Genomic DNA, 16,407 nt, shown 5'->3' with positions numbered 1-16,407 from the left:
TGTTATCTTATGGGATAAACAATCTAGTTTTTAGCTATATGAGCCATATTTATTATGGTGCTAATGTTCAAGAGCTACTTTTGGATTATTTCCTCCATTTTCTGTGATGTGCCTAGTGGCAGAGCTCACCAATTCATGCTTGGGCATGTTACAGGTCTTGGGGCCTCCAGCTAGTTCTTTTGGGGTTGAATCCACACCTTGATGTGTTTTGGTGGGAGACAGAAAGTACCTTGTTTCTAAGCTCAAAGAGTCTACGGCCATACCACCGTGAACGCGCCCGATCTCGTCTGATCTCGGAATCTAAGCTCAAAGAGTTTTACAGTTGACCTTATGAGTGAAGAATTTTGGAGCTTTGTAAGACCTCTTTAGCAGTAGTGATCTCAAACCAGTTATGAGCTCCAAGCTCCCCCTCCCTGGTGTAACTGTTGGGAGCAGTAGTATCACTGCAAGCCCCTGGAATAGCTGGAAGGAATATGATCTTGTAAATAGGAAAGCTGTCACTTAAAAAAAAATTGTATTGTTTACCTACTAGCCATGTATCTCTTGAAATCATTTTGTCATGTTTACAATGATGTACCTTACTGGTAACAAATTAGTTTGATGTTTAACAAATAGTGCCTTTAGTAAATTATTTTACAACCAAAACATGTTGTTTTTTGTTAGATCAATTTAGCTGAATGTAAAGTCTACACTGAGATATAGAACAAGAAATCTAAGTTTCTGTTCATTGGCTAGGTTTTAGTTTTGTTGTAAATTTAAGAGACTTACTTTTTTTATATCAGTTTTACGTTTGTACCAAAATAGAGCATAAAGTAGAGTTCCTATGTACCCCCTTGGCCACACACACACACACACACACACACACACTCCCTCCCTCCCTCCCTCCCTCCCTCCACACACACACACACACACACACTCCCTCCCTCCCTCCCTCCCTCCCCTCAAAGGTTTTGGTTTTGAGGGATTAAAGTAAAAGGCTAAGTCAGTTTCTCTCATATATTTTTACAATGGAATTAAGTACTGAAACAAGCAACTATACTATTAGAAACAGCAAAGCTTCCAGAGTGGTTTTTAAAATAATCTCCCTAAAATTAGGTGCAAAAGTGTATAGCAATTAACCCAAATATAAAGTAATCCTTGAAATTAAAAGAGGCTAGACTCTAGTTAATCTTGACCACATAAATCTTTAATGAGGTATAATTACGTTAACAGTTGAGGTAACGACTTGCATAGGTATTTAAATGAACGATTTTAAACTTTAGCCATTTAATACTGAAGCTGTATTTTTGGCATAAACGATTTGTCTGTTCAGAGATAAATTCTCATTGCACTTCATGATCAGCCCCAATGACTTGTTCTCTGAAATTTAAGTAAAATTTGCCAATAGAGGTCCTTTTCAAGCTTATACTTAATAGATGATCAGTAGCTGAGAACAGCATTCCACAGGATATTATCTTTCATTAAGATTTCAACCTATAGGGAAACCCCCTTAAAAAGGAAAAAATGGTCTTCCAGTGGTTAACCCTGAGCTAAGATGTTAAATAGCTGATCTATAGAGGTTAGTGAATAGTTGGATTTTGAAGAAATCTGGTAAGTTTATTAAGGAAGAGCAGAATATTTCATACTGTATTTTTTAATAAGATGCAAGTTTAGATAATTTTTAATTAAGGGCCCAGTGTTTGAGTATCTGAGGCTCCTAATCTTCTCATAATTGGAGCAACAGTTATCCAAGCCTTTAGCTATTTAGAAATATAAGATGCTGAACATGTTGCTCAGTTGCCAATTTTTTTTCTCTTCAAGAAGACACTTTTTTTCCTTTAAAAATCTCAAGATATGATATGGTACAAAGAGATCTAATGTTAAACATATAAAATGAACTTATTCAAGTTAAACTGTATTTGTATATCATAATACACTGCTGAATTCAGATTTTTGATAAGACTGTTTATTTAGAATCTGGACAAACCTGTTTGCTGCCAAACAAATCATCATGTAAGTCCCACCCATCATTGTTTTCATGTCCACAGTATTGACGTAATTTAAATATACTATTTATAAAGCTGTCATTTTCACTTTGGACTATGCCAAATAAAGGACAATTATTAAAACTTAATAAATTTTTGGAAAAATGGAAGTTCCGTTAACCAAAGTAATGTCTATTCTGAGCCCTGTAACACACAAAGCCTCAGGAATATAAATATAAATTAGTGTGATTGATGAGTATTTAGGTGATACCTTTATATTTCATAGTAGTAGTTTAACTCCCTTCAAAGGGCAAAGATAACTTCAGCATACAAATGGTCTGAAAGAAATTTTTTTTTGGTATGACGATTAGTAAAGTATCTAATTTTCCATCTAATAAGAATTCATATAGAAAATGCCTACAAAAGATAAATGTATAAAATGATGCCACCTGAATTTCAGTAAAAGATTGCACAAATTCATGATCTGAGCCAATTAAGACATAAAAATAAAAAAGAGGTAATACTAGTCTGAAGTAAACACTAAAAGTTTAAAACTCCCAAGTACTTGAAAAAAGTTTAGTTACCTGCTTGCTGTCACTGATACACATATTTATGCTAATCTTGTTTCTGTAAAAGGAGTTTTGGTGTAGATACAAAATGTATAAACAGTGCACTGATTCCTAAGTAAAAAAACAATGAAACTCAAAATTGTAAGCCCTTTTAAAAAGTATATATAAAATCGCAAGAAGAAAGCCCCACTGTCTTTGGATCAGCTAAGGATTTCATTAGAAGAGGTATCAGCTTCTTCACTGGGATGTTGGCTACCAGACAGGAGTTCTGGAGGCAAGAGTTTAGAATGTCCATTCTCAGTAACTCGCTGGGTATAAAACAAGATATAAGCTTGGGCCTTGCATACTTCATCCATAGTGCACATGCTTAGCTTGGAATCATTGCAGTGTACCCAGAACCCTAGAGTGAAGCACAGAAATATACCTTAATGTTTGTAAAATAACTTTAGAAGTTTCTAATATAAATTAAAATGGATTTAAAGGCATTATAGTCTCAATGTGAGTTGCGTTTCTTTGAAGGGAAAATAATTAGCCAATTCATTTCTATTAATGAGAAATAGCACTTGGCAGTATGTTATTCTGGAATCATCTACCTTTATTCTAGAAGTAATCTGAAGTTAAAAAGTCTTATTAGGTCACTTGACACTATCTTTAATTCTAGGTATAATCCGGCCAGTTAATGCTTTTGCTGCTAATCATACCGTAAAGCAAACTGTGTTGAACTCACTCTTGGTAGTTTATTGTTAAATTAATTGCATTCGTGGATTATGTGGGCATTCTCTCCTTTTTTCTGGGTGAGGGGGAATGGTATGAATGGGGAGGCTCAGTCCTCGTTCAGTAGTAGTTGAAGGAAGGGGAAATAAAAAGTGAAACCTAAGTCAATTTTGCCACCTATAAAAACTGTCCTTCAGGGTCCATGGAGGCAGTAAGTGAAAGTGAGTTTTAAAACCTGAACTTGGGGTGCCTAGGTGGCCCAGGTGGTGAAGTGTCTGCCTCTGGCTCATGTCATGATGCCAGGGTGTGGGGCTCCAGCCCCGTGTCAGGCTCCCTGCTCAATGGGGAGTCTGTTTCTCCCTCTCCCTCTGCCCCTCCCCCCATCCTTTTGCCCCCTCCCTCTGTCTCTCTCTCCCTCAAAAAAAATCTTTAAAAAATAAAAAAGAAAACCTGAACTCAGAGTTTGTTTTAAATATCTGTGATCCCCAGTTCATTAATGTTCTGTTCTCTAACAAAATTAACAAGATGGAACCAGTAGACAGAGGACTTGTTCCTAGAAATAAGCTTACAATATAGCAAAATCACTTTTAACTAATGTGACCATCCTTATTATCCTATTGCTACAGCCTCTGAAAGTCAAAACTACTACAATCCTGCAGAAAATATTCCATTTTTCTGCACAAATCCTTGATTTCTTTTTGTTTTTTAAGAACTGCAGAAGTATTCTTTTGAAAAAAAAAAAAGGGCCAGGGGCGCCTGGGTGGCTCATTGGGTTAAAGCCTCTGCCTTCAGCTCAGGTCATGATCCCAGGGTCCTGGGATCAAGCCCTGCATGGAGTCCTGCATTGGAGCTCTCTGCTCAGCAGGGAGCCTGTTTCTCTTCCTCTCTTTCTGCCCGCCTGTCTGCCTACTTGTGATCTCTCTGTCAAATAAATCAATAAAATCTAAAAAAAAAAAAAAAGTATTGTTTTAAGATTTTATTTATTTATTTGACAGAGAGAGATCACAAGTAGGCAGAGAGGCAAGCAGAGAGAGTGAGAGGGAAGCAGGCTCCCCGCCGAGCAGAGAGCCCGATGCGGGACTCGATCCCAGGACCCTGAGATCATGACCTGAGCCGAAGGCAGTGGCCTAAACCACTGAGCCACCCAGGCGCCCCAAAAGTATTGTTTTAAAAAAAAGGTCAAGTGGCTTCACTTAAGATGATTAGTGGCCAATTTAGAAATTGTAAAGCCTGAATACCAGTTTCCAAGTCTGACCCAAAATAAAATACTTTCCCCATCTATATACCTCCTTCAGAATTATAGCAGTAGGCAGTGTAGTGTCCTGAGCCAAATCCTTTCCCATGGTGCATTACTACAGCAGATAAATCATAGATAAAACATTCTGGTCTGAGGGATTTCAGGGATTCCCTGCAGCAATAAGGCTCCATGTTTAAGATTTCTTCAAAGCCAACATGAACACCAATTTTCTCTCGGTTATTACGTCCTGACCACCTGTGAACAAACCAGGGTAAAATTAAAAAAAGTCAAGGGAATATAACCATGTACTAGGTTCAGACAGTCATAATAAAAGTCCTCAATATAGAATACAAGGTGTCATATATAAAATAATGTAAATATAAAATCCTTTCAATTCTGAAGTTGGCTATAAATGGAAAAATTTAGGTTCATTTAACAGGTCTGGTCAGGTTTTAAAATATTTGTCTTCTGCAGTTAATTGATAGTGGAAGTCAATTAACTTTCAGCAAAGGAAATTATGGCCTAGTAGCAGTTTCCCCCTTCTAACAGATTAATTCAGGGTACCAAAGGGTTTTAAATTCTCTCTTGCCTTGTCACACCGTGTGGAAGATACTCCAGAATCTAGAATTTGTTCTTGGGAGACATAACCTGGACCTTTCTTGGCCAGGTGTATGGAAAAAACAGGACCAAAAAAAGGCACCTCTAATTCTTTGGAATACTTTAGAGCTCTTCAGAGAAAAAAAATAGGAACTGTAACCCTTCCCTGTAAGTCAGCACAACACTCATTAGGGATAGAACTCAAATAATGCCTCTGTACTGTCATTTTCTCAGTCTGTTGGTCATGCTTCCTCTTATTGAACCAAAGCACAGCAAGCAATGTTTTTATCATGCACACAGTATGAGCTGGTGCTACAGGGGAAAATAATGTGTTGTTCAGGAAACTGTAATTCAGCTTGGTTTACAGTGGTACAGAGACAAAAGACAGACACAGATGAAAATATGGTGGCATTAAAGTACTAAAACATGAAGTTACAACAAATAATAGTAAGCAGAGAAGGAGAAAGGAAGATAGGTTTTGTGAAGCAGAAATATGTGAAAATGCTATTAGCACAATATAAAATTGTATGGAACTAAAGATGAGACTTGCAAATTAAATTATCTGTTGGGAGTCAGAGTCATATCCCAAAACTTCTCCCATGAAATGTATAAGAAATCCTATATTCAATGCACCTGTAAGTAGTCAACATGGAAGACCAAGCATATAAAAATGGGACTTGCTTAACACAAGTTCCTATAATTCCTATCATTCAAAAGATTCTTTTAGTTTATCATATCATTCAAACCTTACATTATTTAATGCTAAATAATCACTGATAATCCATCTAAATAGACAATACTCATTCCTATTGATTAAACTGGGTACCCAGTTTTTTTCTGCTGATGGAAATACAGTAAAATGTTAACACTATACCCCAAGTTCATAGTAGTTTGCCTCAAAGAGAAAGGAGAGCATTGAACTGGGAGGCACACATGGGGAGTGTCTAAGGTACCAGAAATATTCCATTTCTTATGCTTTTTCAGAGGCTCCTCTATACCCCTCCTCTATCCCACTTTCCCTTTTATATTTTATATATCCTATATATTTTATACATTGGCAAATACAATAGTGCTTTTGAACAGACGAAGAAAAAGGAGAAAGATAAATGTGGTAAAGGCAGCATAAACAAAATCTCTGAATCAGAAATAAACACGGCATGAAGGGTCAAAAATGTTTTGGGCAAAAGACAGAGATAGAGTAAAATAGGTTTAACTCAAAGGAGAGCTTGAAATACCAGATTAAAGCTGCAATTAGGAAGAACAGGAAGTTCTTCAACAGTATTGTAGCCAATTCAGCACAAATTTAAATAACCAAAATTTAAGTCCTTTCAGTTCTGTCTTTACAGAATCTCGTTTATGCTCTTACTTCTCCATGCTCCCTGGCCCTTCTTACCTGGTCATGGACTATAATATTAACCTCCTAACTAATCTTCTTGTTTTAATTCCACTTGATTTTATGCACAGTGGCAGGTCTCACCTGATTTCACTAAACCTTTTTTGTATACCCTTCCCTGTTCGTCCTCCATACTTCATGTTACTCCCTTAGGCTAAAGTGCTCCTCCTTCTGCATATGCCCCATTAATTCACTTAATAAATATTTTGGGGCAACTACTATGCACAGAACTTGGTTCTGGGACTTGAGACACAGGCATAGACAAGGTCCCTGTCATTACTGAGCTCTTGTTCCACTGCGAGAGGGAGAGGAGTAAGTAAATAAACTACAAATTGCAGATAGTGGGTTTTGCCATTTATGCAAAAATGGGGTAATGTGATAATGACGGTTGGGTGGTGCTACTTTTAAATAGGATGGTTGGGGAAGTGTGCTCTTAAAAATGGACATACGAGGGGCGCCTGGGTGGCTCAGTGGGTTGGAGCCTCTGCCTTCGGCTCAGGTCATGATCCCAGGGTCCTGGGATCGGGCCCCACATCGGGCTCTCTGCTCCGCGGGGAGCCTGCTTCCTCCTCTCTCTGCCTGCCTCTCTGCCTAGTTGTGATTTCTCTCTGTCAAATAAATAAAATATTAAAAAAAAAAAAAAAAGAATGGACATACGAACTGAGACTTGAATGACACAAAGACCCCTATGCCATCAGACTTTGGGAACATTTAGACATCAGCTAACTCCCTCTTCCAAATCCCTGATAAATCAATTTGTATATAACTTGTGTTACTTAGCGTTTTTACTTTTTAATTTTTAAAAAATTTTAATGAGGCTCCATGCACAACATGGGGCTTGAACTCTCAACCCTGAGATTATGAGTCGTATACTCTACTGACTGAGCCAGCCAGGTGCCCCCACAGTATTTCTATTTCACTACTATTTCTGTGCATGTCTGACTTTAATCTTGAGGAAAGAATCCTACTTTATATTCCACAAGGAATACAGAACAACATCTTGCATTTAACAGCACTCACACGTTACTTGTTGACTATACCTTTAACAGTTTCCATAAGTAACTGAAATAACTGGGAAGTGGGTTGAGAGGAAAGAGGTACTTTTACTTTGGACTTTTACTTTACCTTCTGCAAAGTTTGGATTGTTTTAAAATATTTTATTTATTTATTTGGCAGGGGTAGAGATCACAAGCAGGCAGGGAGGCAGGCAGAGAGACAGAGGAAGCAGGCTCCCTGCTAAGCAGAGAGCCTGATGTGGGGCTTGATCTCAGGGGACTCGATCCCAGGACCCTGAGATCATGACCTGAGCCGAAGGCAGAGGCTTTAACCCACTGAGCCACCAGGCGCCCCAAGTTTGGATTGTTTTATAAAACATTTATTATTTTAATTATTTAAAAAAAAGAAAAACTTTAAGGGACGCATGGGTGGCTCAGTTAAGTGCCTGCCTTGGGCTCAGGTTATGATTCTAGAGTTCTGGGGTCAAGCCCTGCATCAGGCTCCCTTCTCAGCAGGGGAGCCTGCTTCTCCCTCTCCCCTGGCTCATGTGTGCTCTCTCTCTTGCTCACTCAGTCTCTCAAAAAAATAAAAAAAATCTTAACACCACACACACACACACTTTAAACAAGCCAAAAACCAATACGTATGAAAAACAGTCTCGAAAGTTTTCAAGTTATCACACATAAAGTAACTTAAGAACAAGCTCTAAGGTTAACATGGTTATTGCAAGGTATGAAACCATATGCTTTGTTTAACCAACAATTTTGCAAAGTAATTTGTCTGACTAAATGTATTTCTGAACTCTAGAGTCTTTTTTGTTTTTGTTTTTGTTAACTGCTCTGAATTGAATGGCTATACCTTAGATATTTTCCAAGAATGAGACAATTGGGTCAAATACTCTTAAGTTATGAATTTAAAACTTTTATACCTAAAATATGTTGAATATTAAACTGTAAGCAGAAGCTTACAGTAATAATATTACAGACCAAAATGTGAAAGGTCTACTCATTGGCAATGCATTCTACAAGGGAAGCTAACCAGACGCTTAGTTACTAAAAATGGTGTCTCTTGATTAAGGCTAGAGATAATGACAACATTTATTTTATCTTTAAAAAAACACAAAAGTAGATAGACGTGAAGTCCTCTACTAGCCAAGTACATACTATTAACATCTGATTCATCACATGTGTTAAATTTTGAAGTACTATAAGCACAAGGAATGATTAACTTCGAAGTGTGTATTTGGAGGGGTGACTGACTGGCTGGCTCAGTTAGTAGAGCATGAGACTTGATCTTGGGGCTGTAAGTTCAAGCCCCACACTGAGTATAGAGATTACTTAAAAACAAAAAAATATTTAAAGCAAACAAACCAACATACAAAAGAAGTGTGTAGTTGGAATACTACTACTACTAACCTGAATCGTTTGAGATGTAGTCTGAGAACTTGAGGTAGGTGGCAAATCATAAGCTGTTTTTGTGCTTCTGTGAGTACAACTGATTTTGAAGAAAACCTTCTACGCTTTGCTGTGATATCAAAGACAGAATGAGAACCAAATTTAAAGATACAAGGAAATATTGAGTAAACTTTAAGCACTTTAGACATGTATTATTAAACATTTTCTCTGTTACAGGTATGGTATTGTGGTACAGATAAAGACATGGCCTCACAAAAAACAGAGGCACACAATTTAAGAGCTAGTCAGGCAGACAGACATGTAAACAATTAAGCATCTGATTTAATATACTCCTACAAATAAGGCAAAAGAATGATCTAGTGCTATAATATTTAAAAATGGATTTGGCTATGCCAATTAATAGGATAAGTTAAAACTGTCCCTAAACATACCTTAATATACTCTTCTCAAATTCTTAATTTAAAAAAGCATATAGTTCATCTACTGAGGCTAACTGGAATGCCGGGGTGGGGTCATTACTAGTTCAGAACATCCTTCCCCACTTTCTGACAAAGCAGTCCTCTTCCAGCTCTGAGCCTGAGGCCTCCCTCAGTGTCTTGCTTTTGCTATTTTGGTACCAGATCTTAAACAAGCAGGATTCTTGGAAAAACTTAGGATTCTCTTTGTTGTCTCTTCTGCTTCTCTGGAGGTCCACCCATCAATTGTGCCTGCAGCTTCTGGCTGCGCCACTATCCACTACAGTTTGCTCCGGATACCCAGGAGCTGTCTTTCAACTGATAAAACAGCTCTGACTCAAGCCACAGCAGCAGCTGCTTCTCACGCAGGTGGTGGAACCAGCCCACAAGGCTGTCCTGTAAGCTGTCTGCATTTGCCACAGGTGGCCTGTCCTCTAGGTCTCTATCCCTGAGATCCATCTCTATCTCCCTGAATACACAGCCCACGTATAGCTAGATAAGTGATACCAGGGCACCAGGGTGGCTCAGATGGTTAAGTGTCTGCCTTCGGCTCAGATCACGATCCTGTGGTCCTGGGATTGAGTCCCACATCAGGCTCCCTACTCAGTGGGGAGCCTGCTTCTCCCTCTGCCTCTCTCTCAGTCTCTCATGAATAAATAAATAAAAATTTTTTAAAAAGTGATATCAACTCCCTGAGAAAATGTTAATATAAGTTATTCTAAAAAAACCATCAACTGATGTGACATTTCTTCAATGCTGGACTATCCAATACATCTTTTATATTATCTTAGAAGTTTAGTATCTAAAACTGTTAAGATCATCTTTTTCGAACATGGAAATTAGAGAGAATACCTAAAAATGTATAGCATAAACACTAAGATACCACATAAACATTGATAGAGAAGATAAGGACACAAGAAAAAGATACAGTAGCTCTGTGATGTTTTATACACAATTTCCCTGAAGAATGACGCTTCCCTTTAACTGAAAGGATTATTTCATCCCCCAATGCTGGGGGGGCGCTCTCTCTAGTAGGGAGAATTTCTCATAATAGATCTTAATTGTTGGTTTCTTCCATTACATATGTAAGCACCTTGAAAGTGTTTTACTTCTATCCATAGCAATTAGAACAATGACTAATATAGAAAAGATAATCAGTAGATGGTTTTTGACTAAATCTTTGTTTGTATGAAGCCTATCTCTATAGCAGTAGTCCAGCTATGTATTTCCTATTGTATAGGTATGCATACGCACTTACATATATTATCTATACATCAATGTTCTGATACGTAGCAAAAAGACTCATGAAGCATTTTGCTTAGTACTAAATAATGAGTTTTCCTTTTACTAGTTCTCATCGCTATTTTATTCTACCTCACATACTAAGTTCAAATTTCTTATTTTATGAATCTTTTCCCTCCATATTTGACTATGGGATAAAAAAAAAATTAACGTCACCAATAACGCAAAACACATAGTTCACAAATGCCAGTTATAAAGTAGAAATATCTATCCCAATTTCTTTTGCTGAACTAACAAAGTTTATTTCCAGAACTGCTACTTCAGGAATTTCTTTCAGCTTCCTCTCATTTGTGTTATCCTTGTTAATCTTAGAAAGGGAAAGAGAGAATATACAGTCTCTACTTACAGTTACAGTGGTCACATACGTAGATTTTTCCTTCTAAAGCTTCAGTTTCTGTGAATTTGGCCAGCATTTCAGTAACCAGACATGGCTGGGAAGCAGTATCTTTTCCATTGCATTGGTATCTTTCTGGAAATTCCAGTGATAAGTCCCAGAAAGGTTCTATGGTATTTGATTTGTTGTCACATGCAAGACATGTAACCTGCAAATAAAAATATTAGTTTCTCAGATTACAAACCCATCAAAACATTTATTCCCTTCACTATAGACATCACTGCTGTAAATTAGCTTTTCTTCTGAAAATGCACTGTCAGAATTCTGAGTAATCTGCTTCATATTATTATCAGGGATTTTTTTTCATTATTGTAATTTCTCCTTTCAATAACTGTCATTAAACCACTATGTCCTGGTGGGGTTTATTTTATTTATTTATTTTTTAAAAAGATTTATTTGTCAATGAGAGAGAGGAGATAACAAGCAGGGGGAGCAGGAGGCAAAGGGAAAGGGAGAAGCAGGCGCCCCGCTGAGCAGGGAGGCCAATGTAGGGCTTAATCCCAGGATCCTGAGATCATGACCTGAGCGGAAGGCAGAGGCTTTAACCCACTGAGCCATCCACATGCCCCTTTCCTTACTTATCTTTCATAAATTTTCTCTCCCCAAATCCCTGTAACTTTTTAACAGGGGTACTAGTAAAATACTGTTTATATATTTTTATATCTAGCCCTACCAACTGATTAACTTCAAAAGACAATACATTTAATGTAAATGATGCCATACTCTCACAGGCATCCTTGCACTATTCAAAATATGAAGTTGTAACTTTCTGGAAAGAAATCTGTAGCCAAGGATCAAAAGTCCTACCCTTTGACAAAGTAATTCTAGGACTCTGTTTTAGTGAAATCATTAGAAGAAAATGTATTATGACATTATGATAACAGAAAAATTGGAAATAGTTTACAAGTCAACAATACAGGAATGGGTAAACAAATTATGGTATATAATTTCCATGAATTATATGTTGACATGTTGTGAAAAAAAAATGATATCTTAATGACTATGAAAAATCTTTACCTTAATAATGAAAAAATGAAAAAAGCAGATAAACTTGGGGTGCCTGGGTGGCTTACTCGGTTAAGTGACTGCCTTCGGCTCAGGTCATGATCCTGGAGTCACGGGATGAGTCTCACAAGGGGCTCCCTGCTTGGCAGGGAGTCTGCTTCTCCTTCTGACCCTCCCCCTTCCCATGCTCTCTCTCTTTCTGATCCTCTCCCTCTCAAATAAATAAAATCTTTGGGGTGAAAAAAAAGCAAGTAAATTCATCATGACTGCACAAGTAGGAGAAAATATAAAATGTACAGAAGAGGGGCGCCTGGGTGGCTCAGGCAGTTAGCATCTGCCTTTGGCTCAGGTCATGATCCCAGGGTCCTGGGATAGAGCCCTCTCTTGGGCCCCTGCTCAGTGGGGGATCTGCTTTTCCCTCTCCCTCTGCCACTTCCCCTGCTTATGTTCTTTCTCTCTCTCTCTCTTAAATAAATAAACAAAAAATTTTTTAAAAATGTGCAGAAGAAAGGGTTGCGTGAGTGGCTTAATCAGTTAAAGTGCCACTTTTTTTTTTTTAGATTATTTATTTATTTATATGATAGAGATCACAAGTAGGCAGAGGCAGGCAGAGAGAGAGGGGGGAAAGAAGGCTCCCCGCTGAGCAGAGAGCCCAGTGCAGGGCTTGATCCCAGAACCCAGAGATCATGACCCAAGCCAAAGGCAGAGGCTTAACCCACTGAGCCACCCAGGTGCCCCAAATAAAATCTTTTTTAAAAAAATTAAGGGGTGCCTCGGTGGCTCAGTCAGTTGAGTGTCTGACTCTTGGTTTTGGCTCAGGTCATGATCTCGGGCTCCTGGGATAGAGGCCTGCATCAGGTTCAGTGCTCAGCACTGAACTGAGTTGAAGGCAGAGGCTTAACCCACTGAGCCACCCAGGTGCCCCATAAAGTGCCTGACTCTTGATCAGATCTTGATCGCAGGGTCAATGAGTTCAAGCCCCGTGTTGGGCTCCACATGTAGCCTACTTAAAAAACAAAAACAAAACTTTAAATAAAAATAAAAATAGAAATTTTTAATGTACAGAAGAAAAAAAAAAACAAGAAGAAAGTATACCAAAATATTAATAGTTTTGTGTGTGGATTGTGGGGTTATGGGATAAGGGGATGATTTTTCTTTTGCTGCATAGATTTACCATATCATTCAGGTTTTTATGACTATATATTACTTCTGTTTATAATAGTGCATTTTAACTTTTTTTTTAAAGTAAGCTCTGGGCCCAACATAGGGCTTGAACTACCACCTCAAGGATCAAGAGCTGCATGCTCTACCGACTGAGCCAGCCAGGCTCTCCTACTAAATGGTGCTTTTTAAGCTTTTAGATAAAATGGTGGAAAAATAAAATTGCATGCAACACAAGAAACAAGTCTTACTTGATAAATGGCACAATGTAGAACTTTGCATTTCTGAAACATTAAGTGGAATAAACATAAAAGATAAACCCTAATAATTGCATATGAAATACTTAAGGTGCCTGGCTGGCTCAGTCAGTAGAGCATGCAACTCTTGATTTCACGGTTGTGAGTTTGAGCCCCACGTGGGGCATAGAGCTTTAAAAATTTTTTTTAAATATATATATTTAAGCTACATTCCAGAAAAGTACACTATAAAGACAAAAGATTGTATCATCACTGTGAAAGTAGAACAGAGGAGCAGAGGCAGGTGTACAAGGGGAAAGAAACGACCCCTGCCTAAAACAAAAGATTTTTAAGCTCTGTGCGATGGAAAAGTAGAGAGCCTTATGTCTAGTAACAGTTTACCAATAAGTCCACTTATTATAGAGAGCTATTAATTAGATGGAAGATTCTGGTTTCGTGATTCCTTTTCACAAGGGAAACTTTTATAGCTGTAACTAAAATAAAGAGAAAACCATTTAGGATTATTCTCAATGAAATCATGTCTATTTACTTTAAAACTTCCCTACCTATTTGTTAAAGCTTTCCGGCTTTTTCCCCTTTGGTTTTATAGAAAGTCCTCCAGGGCTACATCTTTATTCCTGAAATTACTAAAATCCATTCTCAGGGCAGCAGCATCTTCAAATCTATTCCCTGTGGGGTTAAACCCTCTCTTCTCAATCCCTCAGAAAATGAATTTAATATTATCAACCTAAGAAGCTGTTTCCTGATTCCCTCTCCCCACAAAAAAATCATTGATACCATAGGTGAAAAACTTCCAGTGAATCATGAAGGAAACATGTAAATCAGTGAACACTGTAAATGAGTGAGCTGACTTCTGTAAAAGCAATCTATTTTGATGTGAAAATAGGACTAGCTCTAACACACTAGAAATACAGAGAAAATGCATTTTTAGGCTTCATTTTATGAATTCCCAAGACAAAAATAAGATTAAAAAAAAAACAAACCATACCTGACTAAGAAGTTGTCCATGAAAAATATTATTCACAACATTCAGAACCTGTTTGATAAGTTTCCTTTGAGAAGTAGGGATAAGAGCTGGTAACCTAGTACCAGTTGTCTCTAGTTCATGTTGTATTTTATCCAAAAGTTCACAAAGAAATTCCTGAGCATCCTGTTGGGCATAACCACGAAAAGCTGGAATTAGTCTCCACACGGAGTGCAGCATGGCAAATGGTGAGACCAAGGCCCACTTTCCAGACCACATGACTTGGAACAAAGTATGCAGTTCATGACAGAGAGAAATGTACTGTGAACTTGGCTCCCTTGGCTGAATAAGTTCCATCTTTCTACTCTTTGATGCTCCACCACTTAGTCCTAATGATAAGCTTGGATGTCTGGAGGGAGCACTGCCTGTATCTTTTTCTTGGCATTCATTCATTTGATGTACTGTATCTGTGATTGGTGGGTGCTTATAAGGTGATCTTGTCTTATCACTAGCTGTCACAGCCAGCCATCGGTTCAGATCAAGTTTTAAAAAACATTGCCGAAAAATAAGTAAATGACTCAACACTTGAAGAACAGAATTCATATAGCAAGTATTTCCCAAATTTCTCAATCCTGTTACACCAGGGGTTACTATTGGTCTTCGTTTACCTGAGGAGTCATTGGCTTTTTTTAATCTTACATCTTCTGAGGTAGATACTACTTTGTCTTTTGCTGGTGATGCTGGGGTTTGTGGTGGAACTTGAACAGAAACGATTTCTACTGTGGTAGACTGAGCTAGACCTTGCAAACGTAAACTCTTTCTAGGATGTATAGTTTCCAATTCTGCTTTAACTTGAAACTCTAATTCTTGTCGTCTTTTCTTTACTTCTCTTTTTGCTATTTTTTCCTGAAATTGTTCCTCTTGCCGTTTTCTTCCAATGGGTGATTGCTCAAACCAAGTTCGAAAGATTTTACTCATTAATATCCTTCTCCTGTGCCAAAGAGCAGTATACATTTGATCTTCGTTTTGAAGCAGAGATTGGGTGCCATCCTGTAAGTAGTAATTATCATCACTCGTACCCATAGACCGCAAAACCCTTCCACTACGAGTGGTGCACTGATAATTTTGACTTTTGATTGCACTTAACATACTTCGTAGTAACTTCACATCTCCAGTTGCATTATCATTAAGAACATAATCATCACAAAGGTAACAAAAAACATACATCTCATTCACCTCCAGCGTGACAGGATGACTGCTTTCTTGAAAGTGCTTGAGTGCATGTTCTTCAATGTATCTTCCACAGGCAACATGAGAACAGCTAAGGCAAGCCCAAATCGACTCAGTTGTATTGCAGTCCACACAGTGCCACTTCTGAGGGTTGAGGATGGAATGGTCTTGAGCAAGCCGCAACTGCCCAATATGTTTGCACTTATCCATTGTTAACATTTATTTAGTCTAGCTGAGAAACACATAATCCAAACAAGTCTCTGTTCACGATACCCGAAGCATCTGAAAACTAAGCAGAATAATACCATTTTTAAAATAAAAGAGTCAATATTTTTATAAGGTGTTTTACCAAGAATTATTTTATCTATTTTTTAAGATTTGATTTGTTCATTATTCATCTGAGAGAGAGAAAAGGGGGCGCCTGGGTGGTTCAGTCCATTAAGCGTTTGCCTTAGGCTCTGGTCATGATCCTAGGGTCCTGGGATTGAGTCCCTCATAATAGGGCTCTCTGCTTGGCAAGAAGTCTGCTTCTTCCTTTGCCCCCTCATATGCCCCACTCATGTGTGCACAGGCACTCTCTCTCTTTCACAAAAATAAAATAAAATCTTTTGAGACAGAGGGAGAGGGCGGTGGGGTTATGGACACTGGGGAGGGTATGTGCTATGATGAGTGCTGTGAAGTGTGTAAACCTGGATATTCACAGACCTGTACCCTTGGGGCTAATAATACCTTATATGTTTATTAAAAATTAAAA

At 38.1% G+C, this 16,407-nt stretch overlaps 1 protein-coding gene across 2 annotated transcripts; it reads right to left on the bottom strand.

Moving 5' to 3' along the window:
* Positions 1-940: 940 nt before the first annotated feature.
* USP44 (ubiquitin specific peptidase 44) lies at positions 941-15,872 on the bottom strand. Of its 2 annotated transcripts, XM_046012423.1 has the most exons (6): positions 15,224-15,863; positions 14,448-15,181; positions 10,989-11,184; positions 8,886-8,994; positions 4,534-4,739; positions 941-2,933 (listed from the first exon to the last, which is right to left on the bottom strand). In XM_046012423.1, exons 1-6 carry the CDS (start codon positions 15,861-15,863, stop codon positions 2,734-2,736), a joined length of 2,085 nt encoding a protein of 694 aa, XP_045868379.1. In that variant the 3' UTR covers positions 941-2,733. The 2 variants fall into 2 exon arrangements, with proteins under 2 accessions (XP_045868379.1, XP_045868378.1); XM_046012422.1 differs by having other exon boundaries at positions 14,448-15,872.
* Between the last annotated feature and the right edge of the window lie 535 nt (positions 15,873-16,407).

This window comes from Meles meles, chromosome 7, assembly GCF_922984935.1.
Source record: "Meles meles chromosome 7, mMelMel3.1 paternal haplotype, whole genome shotgun sequence".
Lineage (NCBI taxonomy): Eukaryota > Metazoa > Chordata > Mammalia > Carnivora > Mustelidae > Meles > Meles meles.
Note: the sequence above shows the minus strand (reverse complement) of the source record. Positions and strands in the feature narration are given on the sequence as shown.